Source organism: Aegilops tauschii, chromosome 5, assembly GCF_002575655.3.
Source record: "Aegilops tauschii subsp. strangulata cultivar AL8/78 chromosome 5, Aet v6.0, whole genome shotgun sequence".
Taxonomy (NCBI): domain Eukaryota; kingdom Viridiplantae; phylum Streptophyta; class Magnoliopsida; order Poales; family Poaceae; genus Aegilops; species Aegilops tauschii.
In genome coordinates, this window is record NC_053039.3 from 512,290,264 (window position 1) to 512,312,226 (window position 21,963).

At 45.0% G+C, this 21,963-nt stretch overlaps 2 protein-coding genes across 2 annotated transcripts; both read left to right on the top strand.

Annotated features, from left to right (window-relative positions):
• Window positions 1-1,743: 1,743 nt before the first annotated feature.
• Window positions 1,744-5,454, top strand: LOC109773045 (uncharacterized). Its single transcript, XM_020331746.1, has 6 exons — window positions 1,744-1,978; window positions 2,077-2,169; window positions 2,269-3,189; window positions 3,276-3,689; window positions 4,069-4,348; window positions 4,455-5,454. The coding sequence occupies exons 1-6, from the start codon at window positions 1,744-1,746 to the stop codon at window positions 5,452-5,454; spliced, it is 2,943 nt and encodes a 980-aa protein (XP_020187335.1).
• Window positions 5,455-5,511: 57 nt separating this feature from the next.
• On the top strand, window positions 5,512-17,884 carry LOC109758345 (uncharacterized). The gene is made up of 2 exons (XM_073499396.1): window positions 5,512-5,809; window positions 17,112-17,884. The coding sequence occupies exons 1-2, from the start codon at window positions 5,512-5,514 to the stop codon at window positions 17,882-17,884; spliced, it is 1,071 nt and encodes a 356-aa protein (XP_073355497.1).
• The last annotated feature ends 4,079 nt before the right edge of the window (window positions 17,885-21,963 follow it).

Below are 21,963 nucleotides of genomic sequence, written 5' to 3' on the forward strand. Positions count from 1 at the left end.
ATGCTTATCCGCCATCCATGTCGACGTGTTCGGTAGCGGACCAGTCAGGTTTAGTCCATTACCCGGGAGGGGCTTTGTGGGCTTTTTTGTTTTTTACTTTTGACATGATGCAGACGACAGAACTTGCGAGCAGCATGCAACAGGAGCTATATTTAATGAAAGCAATGATTACGCTGACAAAACAAGGGAGCAGTTCAACGCACAAAGGCTTGCGGCTTATCGGAAAAAAAGGGGGATAAGGTCAGGTTGCAAGAGGAGAATCAGCCTTCCCTTTCAAATTCTGGTAAGTTGTTTAACGTGAGCATGCTGACTAATCTTTGCTCCTAATAAGTTATTAAGCTGGTTTCGTATATGTTGTATCAATTTGATCTAAGTGAGTTGTAAACATAACATGCACAGAGAAACCAATTGTGTAACCCGACCTCTAAAATCCCATGCTCGGGCTTTTTTTATTCACTAACTCTCATACATCTGATTCATCTGGTAGACCATAGGGGACTTATGAACGCACGGAGGCGGGCATCTTATCGCAATAGCAAGTCAGATGGTTTGAAACAACAACAAGACGATGGGCATCTTGTTCAACGCTGTACTCTATGTGATATCACAAATGTTCATCAACCTTCGCATGTGATCCCAGGTATATCAAGTACTCTATGTGATATCACGATCTGCGTCCCCTTGGTATATCAGGTAAGATTACTGACCCCGCATGTTGAATCAGATGACTTGAATGACACCAAAGAAAATTCGCAAAGAACGGAAGAAGATCGCAAAAGAGACCATAGAAACGCCCTGAGGAGAGCTTCTTATCGGCGGAATAAAGATCGGGATCTCCAAGAAGAAAATCTCCGCGCTCTTAATTTATCAGGTAAGATTAAATTGTTCTAAACATTATAGTTAGTACTTTCAATTCATGTCTTAACCATTAAGTTTTGAATATGTTCTACAAACTTTGTCTAACCAGACAACCCAACTAGCTCCAACTATACAATATTATCGCATAATGATTAAACATCTGGTTTGGTTAATGACAATGATCTACAAGGTAATCAACTTGTGCGTACTCCATCATCAATTGATGACACATTGTGCTTTATTCTCTACATTTATAGTATGTCCTTAATGACACCAGATGGTGACTTGAATGACAACCAAGTAACACCGCAAAAAATGGACGAAGAACGCAAGAGAGATCATAAAAACGCACTGAGGAGAGCTTCTTATCAGAGGAAAAAGGATCAGCTTAAAGCAGATGAAAATCTTCGGCCACTATCTACATCAGGTAATATGTTACCTTTAGTTTCACCTTGACGTACAAAGATTTTTTTCTCATAGCAAAAAATTCTTTTAGCGACCATCATGCTCGAAGCATATAGCTTAATGCTTGATCTTAATGCACATAGTTTGTATTCAAGTAGCAAAATAAAGTTCTAATATTCTTTAGTCACAACCTCCATACGTATTAAAATCAGATTGTTCTAATGATGTTTTCACAACGTTGTTCACCCAGCCAACCCTAATAGCTCCAGCTATATAGACTTCTTGCATGGTGATGCAACATTTCCCCCTTCAACATTAGATGCGTCTGGTGTCACCCATGACAATGACCTAGCTAAGAGGGAGCAGAGAAACTCACATAGCTGAGCATGTTATCAGAAGAAAAGGGATGAACGAACGGTTGATGACAGAGAAGAACTGAATGAAAAGATACGAGGGAAGCGCGTGCAACGCCGCAAAAGCATGTCGGTGATTGAGAAGGGGGAGTCAAGTGCTCAAAGGAAGGCCAGTTATGCTAGAAGGAAAAACACCGCGTGCAAAGAATCCCTCGCACTCCCACATCCAGACCTAGCAAACTCAACCTCTGAATGTCCCGCATCCACCTGCCGCGCAATACCCCTCTCTCGGGCCGTCGAAGATGATTCATCTGATGGCGATCCTCTGACGATCATGCCGAATTACATTGTTGGTACCAATGGTATGAAAATGCTATTGTCACATTCTTATACTCATTCTCATCAACCCTCTTTTGACATGATGTTGTCTATTGTCACATTCGCCATGACGATAATGCAGAGGACATCGATGGGTTCCGAGACCGCATCATGGGCGATGAGCCGACGCCACCCGACTTGATGGATGAGGAGTACTACATGTTTCGCGACCAAGGTATGGTCAACTCTGAACTATGAAGTCGTGGAGCTTTATTGTAATTATAGTTATTAGTGAATATTGTTTTGAACATCATGTTTCAACAAATGCCCGTAGGATCCGATAATGACACCATGGAGGATGACGAGGAAGCGAGCATGTCGTCTGCTATACCTAGCGAGGTTGATCCATTAGACTTTGTCTACACAAACATCCCAGACACCACTCACATCCTGAAGCTCGCCGCAAACTGCAAACACTGCAAGGCCAAAAAGTTTGAGTCTGAGACTGACGGGTTCTGCTATCGCAATGGCCAGATCAAACTTAAGCAACCAGAACCAATCCCAGAGTTGATGAGGCTGTGGTCCAGCATGGATGCAGATTCTAGACATTTTCGGGAGAACATACGGTTCTTCAACGGGCATTTCGCCTTCACAACCCTTGGCGTCAGCCTTGATGAGAATTACACAAACATGAAGTCTGGGGTGTACACATTCCGGGCACACGGCACCATCTACCACAATGTGCATTCGTTCAGGCCTAGCTCCCGTCCAGAACATCTGCAGTTGTACTTCTATGATGATGACCCAACCATAACTCATCGTCAGGCGGCCACCAAGCAATTAGACCAGGATGTCGTGAAGAAGTTAGTAGACATACTCAAAGAAAACCCGTACTCCCAGCAATTTAGGAGTTTGGGTGCACACAAGGACAACCTCGATGATTATAGGATAGACCTTAACACCGATAAGAGGCTTGACCAAAGAACATATAATAGACCGTTGTCATCTGAGGTCGCTGCAATTTGGGTTGAGGGAAACGACCTAGCAAAAAGGTTTGACCAGAGGATAACACTTTGTGGTAACAACAACGAAAGGCACAGTATACGTGTGACCTCCGGAGCATATGACCCGTTGTCTTATCCCCTATTCTATCCAAGGGGGGAACTAGGTTGGCATCCGAAGCTACCTAAATGTAATGTACCTTGGGAGGTTGTACTACATCCTCAACTCGGCCATGATGATGAGGAGGATGCAGGTATGCCGTCCGCGTCCCATTTTCTTACAAATAATATCTTATTTCTTGAAAATATCCTCATTTTGATGGTACTCAATCATGTGCAGAGGGGAATAGCAGGTTGTGCGTCTCCGTGAGAGACTACTACTGTTACATGCTGCAGACACGGCCTGCGATCTTCAATCCCATACTCTGTGGAGCACGCCTGTTGCAGCACTGGGCGGTCGACATGTACGTCAAGATTGAGAGTTGTCGATTGAGGTGGTACAGGAAGAACTGGACGCAGATTCGTGCCGACTTGTATAAAGGATTCGTTGATGCGATCACATCAGGGGAGACGCGAGCAAGCGCTGTTGGGGTAAGAATAGTGCTCCCTGGAACATACCCTGGTGGCGACCGCGACATGAAGAAGAGGCATATGGATGCCATGGCAATTGTCCATACATACAGGAAACCTGACATCTTCTTGACCATGACTTGCAATCCTAAATGGGAAGAGATAACGAATGAGTTGCTGCCTGGTCAGAAGGCACAAGACCGACCTGATATTGTGGCTCACGTGTTTTATGGCAAACTAGAGGCTATGAAAGACATGTTGTTCAAGAAGCAGATCCTGGGTGTTGTTGTCGCTTATGTATACGTAGTCGAGTTCCAAAGAGGGGCCTCCCCACGCACATTTTTTGTTGATCATGGATTCAACATATAAGCTTATCGTCCCGGAGCAGTATGACCGACTCATATCCGCAGAGCTCCCAAACAAGCATAAGTATCCGGAATTGTATGCAACGATGGTAAAACATATGATGCATGAACCATGCGGTGCTCTCAACCCGAAGAATGTTTGCATGCAAGAAAACGGATGCAAGTGCAGATACCCACGACCGTTCAATGAAAACACAGCACAGGGGAAGGACTCATACCCAGTTTATGGGCGTAGAGACGATGGAAGACGTGCTAAGGTCCGAGGGAAGATGTTGGACAACAGATGGGTTGTGCCTTATAACTCATACCTTCTGCGGATGTTCAATTGCCACATCAACGTTGAGGTCTGCTCTAGCATAAAGGCCGTCAAATATCTTTACAAGTACATTTACAAGGGCCATGATAAGGCTTCTTTCAGCATAGACCAGCCCGATGCCGATGGTAACATTGATGAGATCAAGAGATACGTTGACGCAAGGTGGGGTCACCCCTCCGGAGGCTATGTGGAGGATATTTGGCTTCCCACTTTGCGCCAATTCCCCGCCTGTCTTGTAGTTGCCTCTTCATCTCCCGAATATGCACAGGGTTGCATTCAATGCGCAGGCTGACTTGAAGAATGTTGTCGCCTCCGAAAATGCTTCAAAATCCATGTTAACGGAGTATTTCAAGGCTAACCAGGAACACCCTCGGGCTAGGCATATATTGTACAAGGATTTTCCCGGAAGCTTCACGTGGCATAAGAAAAAGAAGTTTTGGAAGCCGCGGGTCGAGCATTTTCAAATAGGTCGTATCGTGTCTGCCAATCCTGCCAAGGGGGAGCGATACTACCTGCGTGTGTTGCTAAACCATGTTACGGGCAAAACATCCTTCGATGACTTGCTCACCATGGATGGCGTGCTATGTGGGAGCTTTAGAGAAGCTGCTGAAAGGTTGGGACTCATCGAGGCAGACAACACGCTCGACGACTGTCTTACTGAGGCTGAGCAGTGGGTGATGCCATGTTCTCTTAGGAGGCTCTTCACAACCATCTTGGTGCACTGCGAGCCAGGCGACGTGCGCGGTTTATGGGATAGGCACCTCGAGCCTATGTCTGATGACTATCGTCGAACACGCACGTCCCCGAACGAGGTGGAGCAGATGGTGTTGCTTGACATTAGGGGTATGTTGCAGTCCATGGGTGAAGACATTGTTGATTTCGCTCTTCCAAGCATCGATGATGCGTTTGACCCAACCAAGGGCGAGGCCAGAGAGGTCATCGAGGAATCAACCGTTGAGTTTGACGTGGATGACACTAAATTGGCATCTTCCCTGAACTTGGAGCAGAGGGCCGCATACGACAAGATACTAACGGCTGTTGAACGCGGTGATGGGGGTGTATTCTTTGTTGATGGACCTGGAGGTACAGGGAAGACCTTCCTATACAGGGCGATGCTTGCCAAGGTGAGGAACGGGGGCAAGATTGGTACCGCTACCGCGACATCGGGCGTCGCCGCTTCTATCATGCCTGGCGGCAGGACTGCCCACTCGAGGTTCAAGATCCCATTGAGTTGCGATGATGGAGCCTCGTGCAGCTTCACCAAGTAGAGTGGGACCGCCAAGCTGCTAAGGATGGCCTCATTGATAATATGGGACAAGGCCAGCATGACGAAGCAACAAGCGGTCGAGGCATTGGACAATAGCATGCGCGACATCATGGGAATACGCGACCGACCCTTTGGAGGAAAGACTGTTGTTTTTGGCGGGGACTTTAGGCAGGTGCTTCCGGTCGTCAGAAGGGGGTCGCGGGGCCAGATAATTGATGCAACCCTCCGAAGTTCTCATCTATGGAAGGGTATGCGGCAGCTTCGGCTCATCACCAACATGAGGGCTCATAATGGCACGTGGTTTGCAGATTACTTGCTAAGGGTCGGCAATGGCACTGAGGATGTCGACGATCAAGGCAACATACACTAGTAGGAAAGAGGGCTTTGGTTCAGGCCGAGTCAGCCCATTAGTCCCGGTTCAGTCCAGAACCGGGACCAATGGGGGCACTGGTCCCGGTTCGTGAGGCCAGGGACCTGCCAGGCCTCGTGGGGGCATTGGTCCCGGTTCGTCTGGCCCCTTTGGTCCCGGTTGGTGGGACGAACCGGGACCAATGGGCCTCGCTCCTGGCCCACCACCATTGGTCCCGGTTGGTGGCTTGAACCGGGACCATAGGCTGCCCTTTAGTCCCGGTTCATGCCACAAACCGGGACCAATGAGGTGCCTATATATATCCCTCGCCCGCGAGCAGAGCACTCTAGTGCTCTGTTTTTCTCTGGCCAGCGAGGGGAGGGCTTTGTAGTGCTCTAGCTCACCTCCTATGCACATGAGGTGTTCGATGAAATGCCCGAGCCACAGTAGTTAAGCTTTCTCCTCTCGAAGCTCGACCTCAAAGCTCCATTTTCCTCGAGATTTGTCTAGGTTTAGCGGCCCGTCACGTCCCATTCCCGTCTTCACCGTCGTCGATCGCCCGCGCCGATCTCGTCGCCGGCACCACCGTGGTGAGCCTCTTGTTCTTATCTTCTTTCTGAAAGAAAAAAAATTCTTACTTTAGATAGATACTTGTCTAATTTTCTTACTATTGTATTGCTTGTTATTATATAGTGCGATGGTTTTGGTATCCGCCCCCGTCGGCCCTCGTCCTGTCTATGATTCGGATGTGGTATATATTATCTTTATAACTATTGGTTCATTTATTGTTTATGAAAATTATGCCGACCAACGTGACATAGATTTTATTTATCTAGGAGGTATGTGAACCGGAAATTCCAACCGACCCTATTGTCGGGAGGTTAAATTTAGTTGAAGAAGAAAACAATTTCTTGAAGGAAAAATTAAAAAAATTGAGGAGGAGAAGATGATATTGGAGTTGCATGTTGCGGATGTCGTCGATGATCACAAGATCAAGATGGATGCAATGCGCTTGAAGATTAGAAAGATTAGAAAATATGCCATTCATACCGAGGCTTGGTATCATTATGCCGTTGGATCAATTGTTACCTTGGTTGCGATTATGATCGCATTTGTTTTCGCATTGAAATGTTTTACATAGTTTCAATGTATGGTTTAATTAATTAGATGCTCTGGAGAGCTATATGTTGTTAGATGAGAACTATGTATGTACTCTGGTTTTAATGTGATGATGAACTTCTATTAATTTGGTCACTTAATTATCTATTCATGATGTTCTGTAATGGTTTTTGACACACTTAATTATATATAATGCACGCAGATGAACCGGCAATGGATGTACGGTGACAGACACACCTCCGAGTACATTAAGGGGTGCATGATTTTCTCGAAGTGGCTGAGGCAAACAAGCAGAATGGTTTTATGTGTTGTCCATGCCCTACATGTGGGAATACGAAGTCTTACTCTCACCGGAAAATCCTTCACACCCACCTGCTTTACAAGGGTTTCATGCCACACTATAATGTTTGGACGAGGCACGGAGAAATAGGGGTTATGATGGAAGACGGCGAAGAAGAAGAGGACGATGACAACTATGTGCCCCCTGGATACGGTGATGCTGCAACGGGGGAAGCTGCTGAAGATCAAGAGCAACCAGACGATGTGCCCAATGATGCTGCAACGGGGGAAGCTGCTGAAGATCAAGAGGAACCAGTGCCCGATGATGATGATCTCCGCCGGGTCATTGTCGATGCAAGGACGCAATGCGAAAGTCAAAAGGAGAAGCTGAAGTTCGATCGCATGTTAGAGGATCACAAAAAAGGGTTGTACCCCAATTGCAAAGATGGCAACACAAAGCTCGGTACCATACTGGAATTGTTGCAGTGGAAGACAGAGAATGCTGTGCCTGACAAAGGATTTGAGAAGCTATTGAAAATATTGAAGAAGAAGCTTCCAAAGGATAACGAATTGCCCGACAGTACATACGCAGCAAAGAAGGTCGTATGCCCTCTAGGATTGGAGGTGCAGAAGATACATGCATGCCCTAATGACTGCATCCTCTACCGCGGTGCGTACAAGGATCTGAACGCATGCCCGGTATGCGGTGCATTGCGGTATAAGATCAGACGAGATGACCCTGGTGATGTTGACGGCGAGCCCCCCAGGAAGAGGGTTCCTGCGAAGGTGATGTGGTATGCTCCTATAATACCACGGTTGAAACGTCTGTTCAGAAACGAAGAGCATGCCAAGTTGATGCGATGGCGCAGTGAGGACCGTAAGAAAGACGGGAAGTTGAGAGCACCCGCTGACGGGTCGCAGTGGAGAAAAATCGAGAGAAGGTACTGGGCTGAGTTTGCAGGTGACCCAAGGAACGTATGGTTTGGTTTAAGCGCAGATGGCATTAATCCTTTCGGGGAGCAGAGCAGCAATCACAACACCTGGCCCATGACTCTATGTATGTATAACCTTCCTCCTTGGATGTGCATGAAGCGGAAGTTCATTATGATGCCAGTTCTCATCCAAGGCCCTAAGCAACCCGGCAACGACATTGATGTGTACCTAAGGCCATTAGTTGAAGAACTTTTACAGCTGTGGAATGGAAACGGTGTACGTACGTGGGATGAGCACAAACAGGAGGAATTTAACCTGGACGCGTTGCTGTTTGTAACCATCAACGATTGGCCCGCTCTCAGTAACCTTTCAGGACAGACAAACAAGGGATACCATGCATGCACGCACTGTTTAGATGACACTGAAAGTATATACCTGGACAAATGCAGGAAGAATGTGTACCTGGGCCATCGTCGATTTCTTCCGACCAACCATCAATGTCGAAAGAAAGGCAAGCATTTCAAAGGCGAGGCAGATCACCGGAAGAAGCCTGCCATGCGTACCGGTGATCACGTACTTGCTATGGTCAATGATTTACACGTAATCTTTGGAAAGGGTCCCGGCGGACTAGCTGTTCCGAATGACGCTGAGGGACACACACCCATGTGGAAGAAGAAATCTATATTTTGGGACCTACCCTACTGGAAAGACCTAGAGGTCCGCTCTTCAATCGACGTGATGCACATGACGAAGAACCTTTGCATGAACCTGCTAGGCTTCTTGGGCGTGTATGGGAAGACAAAAGATACACCTGAGGCACGGGAGGACCTGCAACGTTTGCACGAAAAAGACGGCATGCCTCCGAAGCAGTATGAAGGTCTTGCCAGCTACGCTCTTACGAAAGAAGAGAAAGAAATCTTCTTTGAATGCCTGCTCAGTATGAAGGTCCCGACTGGCTTCTCATCGAATATAAAGGGAATAATAAATATGCCAAAGAAAAAGTTCCAGAACCTAAAGTCTCATGACTACCACGTGATTATGACGCAACTGCTTCAGGTTGCATTGAGGGGGCTTCTACCGGAAAACGTCTGATTAGCCATTGTGAAGCTATGTGCATTCCTCAATGCAATCTCTCAGAAGGTGATCGATCCAGAAATCATACCAAGGCTAAGGAGTGATGTGGCGCAATGTCTTGTCAGTTTCGAGCTGGTGTTCCCACCATCCTTCTTCAATATCATGACGCACGTCCTAGTTCATCTAGTCGACGAGATTGTCATTCTGGGGCCCGTATTTCTACACAATATGTTCCCCTTTGAGAGGTTCATGGGAGTCCTAAAAGAAATATGTCCGTAACCGCGCTAGGCCAGAAGGAAGCATCTCCATGGGCCATCAAACAGAGGATGTCATTGGGTTTTGTGTTGACTTCATTCCTGGCCTTAAGAAGATAGGTCTCCCTAAATCGTGGTATGAGGGGAGACTGACTAGAAAAGGCACGCCAGGAGCGGACTCAATAATATGCAGGGACGGGCATTCTTGGTCTCAAGCACACTACACAGTTCTACAGAACTCTACCATGGTGACCCCGTATGTCGATGAACACAAGAACAGTCTGCGCTCCAAACACCCGGAGCAGTGTGACGACTGGATTACATGTGAACACATCAGGACTTTCAGCAGTTGGTTGGAAACACGTCTCAGAGGTGACACCACTATTTGTGATGAGTTGTACTCGTTGTCCAGGGAACCATCTTCGACTGTATTGACTTACAAAGGATACGAGATAAATGGGAATACATTTTACACGATCGCCCAAGATCAAAAGAGCACCGACCAAAACAGCGGTGTCCACTTTGATGCAGCAACCGAGAGGGGAAAGGACACATATTATGGTTACATAATGGACATATGGGAACTTGACTACGGACATGATTTTAAGGTCCCTTTGTTTAAGTGCAAATGGGTCAATCTGTCAGGAGGCGGGGTACAGGTACGGAATGACAACAGTGGATGTGAACAATCTTGGGTACACTGATGAACCGTTCGTCCTAGCCGATGATGTGGCACAGGTTATCTATGTGAAGGACATGTCTACCAGACCGAGAAAAAGAAAAGATAAGGAAGCGAATACATCACACGATGAGCCAAAGCACCACATAGTTCTTTCAGGAAAAAGGGACATTGTGGGAGTGGAGGGCAAGACAGACATGTCTGAAGATCATGAAAAGTTTCATGAAATTCCTCCCTTCAAAGTCAAGGCTGACCCAAGCATCCTGATAAACGATGAAGATTATCCATGGTTACGGCGCAATAAGCAAATGACACAAGCGAAGAAAAAGTGAAGACTTTCTCCCGCAACTATTATGATGATACCATGCCAACTTTGTAACAGACGAGTATGATACCATTGTCCGTTTTGTACACGAAGTGCATCCAGTTTTTGCCGTAACCCTCTCAACTTTCTTGCACATGCTATGTGGATGAAATGATGATACCATGCCAACTTTCAACCTTTTCAGAGTTCATTTGAAATGCTTTTCAATTTTAGGGTCTTATACCTCAAAATAATCAGTAAATGCATGAAAAATAACAAATAAAATAAATAAGTAATTAGACACAAAATAATATAAACTTTAATAAAATATATAAGTAGAAACAAAATAAAATAAACTTTAATAACATAAATAAAATTTATGAAACTAAAATTATCAAAGTATTTTCTGTTCAAAATATTATAAGCAACCTCTAGTATTATTGAAACTAAAATTATATAAAATTGATGCAACTAAAATTATCGAAGTATTTTCTGTTCAAAATCATTGAAAGCAAAAAGAATTTTCATAAAGAACTTTTTTTGTTAGAAACTTTAATAGCAAAAAGAATTATCATAAAGTAAAATAAATAAGTAATTAGAAACAAAATAAAATAAAATAAATAAGTTTTTTGTTGAAAGTAGAAACAAAACAAAATAAATAAAGCAAAAAAGAAAACAAAAAAACAGGCAAAAAATAAAAATTATGCCACCTACTGGGCCACCACGGTCTGAATACGACTACAAACCCATCCATGGGACAGGATTCAGGCCCGCAGAAGGCCCAGTAGGCCCACATGCATGTATAGAGTGGTTAGGCCCATAAGCCTGCTTTAGAGAGGAGCTCGACAGCTCAGGCGCACCGCACCTTATAAACAGGTGCGGCTCTCTCTCAGCTAGCGAGGTGGGACTAAACTCCCACCACCACGCCGCTGTGCAAGGCTTTCCGTCCCGGTTGGTGGCACCAACCGGGACTAAAGGGTGCCTTTGGTACCTGTTGGTGGCACCAACCGGGACCAATGCCCCCCCTTTAGTCCCGGTTGGTGCCACCAACCGGGACCAAAGGCCGCCGCTTCCCGCCCTTTGGGCTGCTGAAAAGAGGCCTTTGGTCCGGGTTGGTGGCACCAACCGGGACTAAAGGTAGCATTGGTCCCGGTTGGTGCCACCAACCGGTACCAATGCTCTTTGTATATAAGCTGGACTTGTGAAATTTCACAACTTCACCGTCAGTTCATGCCCGACGCCCCAGCGCTGCTCCTCGTCGCCGTCGCCGTCATCGCCCCTGCCTCCGACGCTGTCGCCGCGCCGCCCTGCCTCCGACGCCGTCGCCGCGCCGCCCCTGCCTCCGACTCCGTCGCTGCGCTGCCCTGTCCCCGACCACGCCGTCGCCGCGCTGGCCCCTGCCCCGCGCCCGAGCCCCTTCCCGCGGCCTGCCCCCGCGCACCGGCGCCCTCGCCTCCCCCGCCATTGCCATCGCCAGACGCCCCCGCTGTGAGCCGCCACGTCGGTCCGGCTCTGTTTTTATTTTGTATTAGATTAATTTTTTGTTCATATATATAAAATGTATATTTGTATGTATGTGGCTATATGTAACTTCAGAGGATGTTTTTTATTAGATTAATTTCTTATTAGATTTATTACATTAATTTTTTTTGTTCACAACATGTTTTTGTTCATATATGTATTTTTTTTGTTCATATGTGTATTAATGTTTTTGTTGTATATATGTAATTTTTTTCAATGTATATATGTATGTGGTTGCTATATATGCATGATGAGGGGGGTGGGGGGTCGATATACCCCCTCCCTAATAATTTCAACATGAGGGGAGGTCGATACCCCCTCCCCGACAACATTTTATCGGGAACTCCATTCCAAAATAACTTTGACATGATGTGCGGTCGATATATAACTTATACCACGGGAGCACCCCCCGGCCCTCTCGCTCGACCAAAACTCTCGAGGACACCCAAACCGTAGAAAAAAATGATGTCGGTCTCCTACCCCCTCCCGCCGCGCCCCTACCCTTGAAGCGTTGCCGAGGCCACCCCAAACCCGGAATAAGCTAGGTCTACGTTTGCACTAATATATCCACCTGCTGTCATGTTTGTGTAATAATGGCCATGTTGTAATATTTGCAGAAACAATGGAGCACGGATGAGACGAGGAAGCAGAAGAGGTGTTGGGGGACATAATCTTAGCCGGAGGTGATGTCTTGTCGTATCTTAACGACAATGATGGTCTGGAAGAACAGGGTGAAGAAGCAGGCTACGGTTATCGAAGAGTGGAGGAGGAAAGACATGATTATGATGGCTCCGGTGACCCAATGCTGGTGCAAGAAGGAGCCCGTGGTGACGGCTCCGGTGACCGAACAGAGTCCAGCCAGGTAAATATATTAGTTAAGCCTGTGCTGACTAGCTAATTGATGCATTCATTGTTTTGGTATGTACACATATTAATTAACTCTCGTCTTTCTTATTTTTTCTAGCCCTCCGGATCGAGCACAACTTCGGTAAAGAGACGAGGCCCGAAGAGAAAGTTGCGCTCGGATGAAAGGTTTGAGATCACAGCAATCGCGCGCGACGGCCAACCGATTGAACCCATCCGGACAAAGGAAGCATTTGCTGCTCAGTGCGGGGTTCTTGTTAGGGACAAGATCCCGATCAGCATCCACCAATGGTATAAGCCTAAGAAGGAAGACCCTGAGGTATCTTATGTCAATGATATGCAGAAAGATGATCTTTGGACTGAGCTGAAGGCAAATTTCACCCTACCGCCAAAGGAGGATCTGGAGAAGCCAGTTAAAGAGCAATTAATCAAGTCTCATGCTCTTAAGAAGATGGCAGACCTATTCAGGAGGTGGAAGAATGAGCTGAAAACGTTTGTCGACAAAGAAGAGACACCAGAATTCATCGGCCGGTATGAGAAGATCAGAGATCACTGGCCCGCATTTGTGGCCCACAAGACATCGGAAAAGAGTAAGAAGATGTCAGCGACAAACAAGAAGAATGCTGCGAAGAAGAAGCTTCACCATCGCACGGGGTTAGGTGGCTACCTCAAAGCCCGGCCTAAGTGGGCCAAGGCTGAGAATGATCTGCTTGATAAAGGGATCGAACCACAGACAATGAACTGGCCAGACCGTTGCCGGACTTGGTTCTTCGGGGCTGGCGGAAAATTGGACCCTGTATCAAGGAAGTGCGTTTGGACGGACGAGCTTTTGAGAATACCAGTCAAGATGCTTCAGCACTATATCGATGCAACACAGCAAGGGACGTTCGTTCCAGACGGAGAGAACGACGAGCTCACAATGGCCCTCGGGAATCCTGAGCACCCTGGACGGACACGAGGCACGCTAGGCTCCATTCCGTGGAAGGCTGGTTTTCCGGACGCAGGCGGTTACAAAAGCCAGGAGAGGAGGAAAAAAGTGGAGCAGACCCAAATTCAGAAGCTGCACGAATGGGTTCAAGCGCTAGAGGAACGAGACGGCAATCGACATGCCGAAACTACCCCCGAAGCTACCCCGCCATCTCAGCGGAGAAGCAACGTGGCTTCCATCGAGCTGCTTTAGCCGGAGCATGTCTTGACGGCTCCTGCTAGCTACCCCGTGGATGCTATCACGGAGTTTCAACATTGCCACCTTATGACGCAATGGCAGAACTTCAAAGTCAAGGCGGTTGTTGGCTCTGTTTTACCTCCTGAACCCGACGCAACCTACCACTGCCGGCCGATTCCAGAAGGATATGCTAGGGTGATGGTGGATGAAATAATGGAGGGATTTGAGGACCTCCGGCTTGACCACCCTACCGGTGAAGGGGAGACTCGGCTGGGTTCTGCTCTGAAGACTCCATGCCTATGGCGGAAGGAGCTCATTAACCTTCCGAACTGGACGCCTCCGGCGAGTAAGGGCACTCCGCCTCCTCCTCCGGCGAGTGATCAGGGCACTCAGCCTCCTTATGCGGCGCGTGGCGGCACTCCGCCTCCTCCTTCGCCTCCTCCTCCGGCGAGTGATCAGGGCACTCAGCCTCCTTCTCCGGCGCGTGGCGGCACTCCGCCTCCTTCTCCGCCTGCGCCGGCGTGCCAGAGCAGCCAGCCTCCTCCTTCTCCGCCTTGTCAGCAAGGGCGGAAGAGACCCGCCGCCGCTCCGGCTGCTCCGGCGCATCGTAGTCCTTCTCCTCCGCCTCATAAGCAAGGAAAGAAGACAGCCGCAGCCGCTCCGTATGCTCTGCCGGCGTCTAGCAGTACAGCCAGAGGCGGGAGGCAATACAGATTCGGTCCTTCTCTGAAGACTCCAGAGAAGTTACCATACGAGAGGACCGAGGAGGAAACCACGAAGATCGTGCGAGCCGAAGTGACGAACTTCTTTGAAGGGGTGAAAGCAAAGAAACATCCACCTCCGGAGGAGAAGGTAGATCCGGTGAAAGGGAAGCGCACTCTGGCTGCCCTGACAAAACCACCAAAGTCTCCGCTGAGAGGAAACTATGAGCGCATTATTGCAAAGACATTTGCCGAAGCAGAGCCGTCGGGAAGTACTGTTAGTGATCAAAGGTTAAAAGAACGACGAGCTGGGAAAAAATTGCCCAGCTCAGCGAACAAGCGAACCAATCGTGCCCCCCGCTCAAGGTGTCTAGCGACATCGTCGCTGCAGATCCGAGGATGGTGCCCGGTTATAGCAATCTTGGAGATTACCTGCCCGACGATGTACATTATGAAATCTTGGAGGTGGACGAACACAAATACCATTATGGGAAGCCTCTCGTCAAAGATGAAAGATCTCTAACAACGATGATGCGAAGATTACATGATTGGTACATGAAAACCTGCAGAGAGTCTGGGGGGGGGAGGAATACTTTGACGCTGAGAGTTAAACCGGAGCATGACCTCGTTGGAATTGAACTGTTGAATGTTCCATTTGAGGAGTTCTTCCAGTTTTTCAATCAAAAGGCCCTCGATAAATCAACGATCACTTGCTACTGTCTGTAAGTAGTACTACTTCTGTCATTAAGTCTCTCTATATAGGTCAGCTCTTTCATTGCATGTATTTATAATTATCCTCACTATATTATGCAGATTGAAGATCGCCGAATTGAAGAAAAGACAAATCGGTGATATTGGGTTCATTAACACAAATCTCTAAGATGCAACTGAGGTTAAATATCATGCCGAAAATACCGAGGCCAACTTGCTACGATCATTGGTAATAAATGAAAACAAAGATATAATACTCTTTCCTTACAACTTCAAGTGAGTGTTACTGTCTTGTGCATATTCGGTTTCCCTTATTAGTCCAGGTTATAGTAATGTAATTGATAACTTATGCATGCGTGCGCAGCTTCCACTATATTCTCCTAGAGATTAAGCTTGAGCAGGGAGTAGTAACCGTCTTAGACTCGAGACGAAAAGATCCCCAGGACTATGCAGACATGACTCAAATGCTCGAGAAGTAAGTTAAATCGATCATTATCCACCATATCAGCAACTTTGTTCATTTCCTGATATCAAGTAATTGTTTTCTTTGTCTGGCAGGGTTTGGAGAAAATTCACCAAAAAAGCTCCGGGACTGCCGAAGAAGCTGCAATTTAGACACCCGAAAGTAAGTACTATAGTAGCATGTTCCGCGCATCTCCTAGTGATTCAAGCGCTAGTTTCATCAATACCATTTAGCATGCTTGCTTATCAGTTTGATTGACCTCTATTTCTTGTAAAGTGGTTGTGGCAGGAACCCGGGAATAATTACTGTGGATACTACGTTTGCGAGTCCATCCGCTACACGACCTGTGAGTGGGGCTACTCTGACGAACAATATGAAGTGCGTAAGCAATAATATTCACAATTTTATTTTATTACCATCACTTGTGTCGAGTTTCATTTATTCATATATATATATATGTATTGACCCCCTTCTTCAAATTAGATCTTTCGGATGCGGGATGAACTCCTAGCACCAGATGGTATGCGAGCAATTCAAGAGGAATTGGCGGCATTCTTCCTTGACCACGTGATCGCTGAAAACGGAGAATACTATGTGGACCCTGTGTTCTTACAATTTAATTAGGAGATCATATTTTAAGAGATAATTATTGTATATATGTAGCCGGTAGTGTCGGATAGATATACGAGAACTTGTTGTTCGACCAATCTCTCGGAGAAGGAGAGGTGGTCGATATCACTTCTCTCTGTATGCATATGTTCATGACGATCTTCTGTTTCCTTCATTTGCTTACTAGCTAGCGTGTTTAGTCCTCTCCATACGTATATAGTACGTAGCGTCGACCAAGCACGGAGATAAGAGAGGACACTTCCCTCTATTAATTAGCTAGCTAACACAATATATGGAACACCTAAATTAACCCCCCAAAACTCCCAACCCCCCCCCTTTAAAAAAAAACAAAAACCCCAGCCACTGAAATGCTGGCGCGTGGATGCCTATTGGTCCCGGTTAGTGCCACCAACTGGGATCAAAGGCCCTCCTGCCTGGGCTCGCCGCACCGGCCACGTGGAGGCCCATCTGTCCCGGTTCGTGTAAGAACCGGGACTAAAGGGTTAGGGCATTAGTAACGACCCTTTAGTCCCGGTTCAAAAATCGGGACAAAAGGCCCTTACCAACCGGGATAATAGGCCCTTTTTCTACTAGTGATACTACTCCCTGAAGACATTTGTCTGCCGTCTACAGGCGAGGTTGACGACCTGGAGAAGCTTATTGACCATGTGTTTCCGAGTCTAGATGACAACATGTCTGATTCGAATTACATGACATCTCGCGCAATCCTTTCCACGACAAACGACAACGTCGACAAGATAAACATCCACATGATAGAGTGTTTTCATGGAGATGAAGTAATCTACCATAGCTTTGACAGTGCGGAGGACGACCCATATGGCTACTACGCTCAGGAGTTTCAGAATGGATTGACTCCCAACGGTCTTCCTCCGCATGCACTCAAACTAAAGCTGAACTGCCCTATCATACTTCTAAGGAACATTGATCCAGCTAATGGACTGTGTAACGGCACTAGGCTTGTTGTTAGATGTTTTGAGAGGAACACCGTTGATGCAGAAATCGTGATTGGACAACACGCTGGCAGGAGGGTCTTCCTTCCTCGGATACCTCTCTGCCCATCTGAAAACGACATGTTTCCATTCAAGTTTAAGAGGAAGCAATTTCCTATAAGGCTTAGCTTTGCTATGACCATTAACAAGGCTCAAGGGCAGACCATCCTGATTGTTGGTGTCTACCTACCCAATCCCGTGTTCTCTCATGGTCAACTCTATGTTGCTTTGTCTCGAGCCACCGCAAAGAGAAACATAAAGATACTCATTCAAAAGGAGAAGCCGAAGGAGAAGGCCAACAAGCAAAAGGACAATCCAAAGAAGCGAAAAAGACCGACCGTGTCCTTACTGACCTCGATGAAGAACATCGTCTACAAGGAAGTCCTTACAGGCTGAAGTCCGGTCTTAATAGACCAGCAGGTTTTGTAATGACAGAGCATTTACTCTTGCGATGGTCAAGATTAGCTGTAATTTGTTTTTTACATTTATCTTTTTATTTGGTATTTTGATAGTTGGAGGTATACGCCATTTATTTGAGCTACTAACTGCATTTCAATAATCAGCCGTCATATTGGCACCATCATCGCTGTTATAGGTTTTCTACTATCGCAATGTTTCTGGCAATGTACATGTCACACAACGTACTATTTTATGTGTAATCTGACATTCAGATATAATGATTGGCCTAATAAAGACATGGAACATGCAATGGAACTTTTGTTTATAGGTTGAATACTCCAGCTGATTAAAACCCTGTTTAGAAAAGGATTTCATATAAACTGTTGTTATTATTTTGGTATTTTTGATAGTATATGGCCCCTTATGCTTGAAGGTAAATTTATTGTCGTCCTTATTATCCCAGTTTTATTCTGATAGGTCAGAACTATAAGATTCTGATTGGTCAGAACTATAAGTCAGGGCATCTTTCACAACATGCATTTCGTGTCATCCATTTAGCATGCAGGTTGTATGTCAATGTCCTAATACATTTGATACATTGAATTTCAGTGCATGTGATACATTTGATACATATGTTATGTATGCGAGACAGGCTTAAAGCATAGATGCTCATATAAAGGGCTTAAAGCATACGTGTATTAGAACAATCATGTGGTGGAATAATATTTCATGGCAGTTTTGCCAGAACTGATGCTAAGTTATGGCAGGATGTTCCTGGTGCTGATGTGTGCTGATTATAACTTGGATTCCATGGATGATGATGAGAGTCTGGCTGTAGGCGTTTTCATCTCGTATCTTTCATATTTTATTTACTGAATAACCTTCTAAGAATCACATAAGCATATTGTCTTATTATATCATAGTGCATCTGAACCTGAGCATTACATATGAAGTGCTTCGAACTTTGCATGTATTCTTGAGAATTATATGAAGGACCTGACACTTGGAATCTGATCTATCTCTGAATCTCCAAGTGGCATAGGTGCGATTTTATAGACTGAAGATAACAATGTGTAGGTCCATTCTTACAAGTTGATGATCCTTCTCTTGGACACCAACCTTGTAATTTTGTATTTGGGAAATACATTGTTTGGTTGATTGACAGGTGTGCAATAGCACAACTCTTTGAATTATAATGGTAATATATTTTATAAGACAAGCTAAAGTTGCTCAAGCTGAATCCTTCCTGTAGAAAATTAAATTTCCAACATGGAATAGCTGCAGTTGGTGTCGGCAAACATTTTAGGTTACAAACTCTTTTGCTTTGAGTATTTCTAATTAAGTAGTATTAGAGAGGGGGAGAGTTAGAGAGAGTACTATGAAATTTCATAGTTATCAGCATTCTACAAGATATATTATGAACTTTAGAGTACATGACCTGTGGCCCCCAACTTTGTATTAGTACTGCATATATCATTACTAACCAGTGGATTTGAGCCTAGAAATAGGGGATTTAAAACTAAGACGTTAAGCTACAAAGAGGGAAAAAATGCAGCAAACATCTCATAATTATCTTCAAAAAATGCCGAATATAGATGCTATTGCTGACGGTAATTTTGACACCATTCATGTTGAGAAAACTAATGCAATAGGCACACAAAAGTTCAAAAGGAATAAAAAGTTTCTCACCATTCATGTTGAGAATACTAATGCAATAGGCACACAAAAGTCCAAAATCCCCCATATAATATCCGGAAACAAATAATATATTATTGGCAGACTTTGGATATATTACGGCAAGTGATCATATCTGGTGTTTATATAATGGCATGTTCGGTGTTTTTCCTTGTAAACTACTACTGGGTTGATCACGCCGAATCACAACTTTGATTCCATTAAATATTTTGTGATTGTGATCAACTCGGTCGATTCATAGACCGATTTTCTAATCAATGTTTCCTTATAAACATCTATAAATTGGTCCACCCTTGCATCACCCAAACCAGACCGTTCCACCCTTGCCACTCCAGTTACTTTGACATGTCGTCATCCAATAGTTCCGAGGATAACCATCAAGATCAGGAAGACACGACTCAGCTTCACCCTGATGATCTTGGTCAACTGGAAGATGATGAAGAACCGCACCGAGATCGTGGTGTTGGTGAGGGATCCGCACCAAAGTGTAAGAAACTAAAGATGCATGGTAATAACCTGCCTATAAAGTTGGTAGTATCGAGCTCCTATAACTAGATGATACCCCACACGTTGTTGCGGGGATATTTTGCAATATTTCATTGTGATTCGTTTTATGATACATGAATATTTGAAGTAATAACATAAAAAGCTCAAACAGAAAATACATATAATTTATTATGTTTGATTACTATATAGTTGTAATTCTTTTACTAATTATTAATAGCATAATAGAATGAAATTTTTGTTGTATGTTTGGATGTTGAGATGAGTCTTTTTTTTCATGCATGCTTAATGATGAAGTGCCATGCATGTATGTAGAGAAATACGATAGTGGGGGTGGCCATTTTCTCATGCATGTCGTGGGATGATGTGGCCTGCTTGCATGTTGAGAGAAATGTTAGTGGGGGCTAGCTATTTACATATAGAAGATATACCCCCATTAAAAATCTTCCATGCCAATGAGTTAGGCCCTTAGGAAAGTTGTTTTGCGTAGTATTAAGCACTGGTCAGGATCGCGTGGTCTTGTTTAAGTTCACACGACTGTTACAAAAGCGGTTTGTGTAGTTATTTTTCTAAAACCAGTATATCAATACATATTCAAATTGTATTGGTAAATGGTGTCTAGAACCATAGTGTTTTGCGGCGTCTAACATAAAAACAATCCAGGACTTGTTTATCATAAAACATGGGTTACTTTGATATTGTGAATATGCTTATTTAGCAAACTTTCCTATCTATTCAAACCAAATACGTAAGAAACTGTGGTCGAAAACTATGTTGTCTAACACCTTCTACAACAATGTTGAACAAGTGATAAACTACCATGCTGCCAAATCCATGCAAAACTAGCAACATTTTTAATGCAGGTCCATGTACTACTATGAAAACACTGCAATCTGTTAAGTTTTTGCCCGTGCATAATATAAAAATACTTAACTTTGTAGAGATTGCAAACTTTTTTAGGTCATTTGATGTGAGATATACTATCGTTAAATTATTCATATGTTATAGACACCAACACAGTTGGATCGTTTGAGTTTACGTTTACTTAAAATCATGACTGTTATGAACCTTGTTCTTCCTTTTTTACAGCACAATCTGGATTAATAGCACCCGCCCATTCCCTATCGAGATTAGCCTACGGATCATCCGAGACACCATCAGAGGAGATGGAGTTGTCCATCCGTTATGCTTCAATCTTGCTGTGCGTAAGATTACTACCAACGCAGCAGGGAGGAGCGCAGGCACCAGCTCTATTGGAAAGACACATTTTTTCAATTTGGGATTCCATGAGCAAGCACGGGCGCTAAGGCAGACTTGGTTAAGCCAAGAACAGCGCACCAATGCGCTGATTAACAATGTCGTGCTTGAGCCTTTTCCAAGATACGACGTGTTTCACACCCCTACAATTGTAAGTGTTCTCATTCTTATAAATTAGTTTGGTTACTTTGTTTGCCATTTACCTTTGTCTACCAAATGCAGTATCTTCTCCCACTGGCACTCGTGGATTTGTCATACGGTCTTTTAGCAGTGAAAATGAAAATGGAGAGGACTATCGTTTTTGATTATTCGAACCAGGCTTTATTTCAGTTTGAGGAGGACTTCCATGACAGTGAACTTCAGAGGGAAGCCCTATTAGTGAAGCAAGAATTCAGCTTTGTCTTGCAACAGGAGGCCCCTGATAGGAACAACCAACTTGTGGAATGGCCTGAACAAGAGAACATTCATGTTTCACCTCGGCGGTACTATTTTAAATTTGGCTTAGGTATTAGTGCGTGCTCTAATATAGCTATTACAATATGGTGTTTTTTTTGTGACCGAATGGACTCCGGATTCAAAGTTTTACAGGAGATGGCCCATCTGTATGAAACCATCGGGAA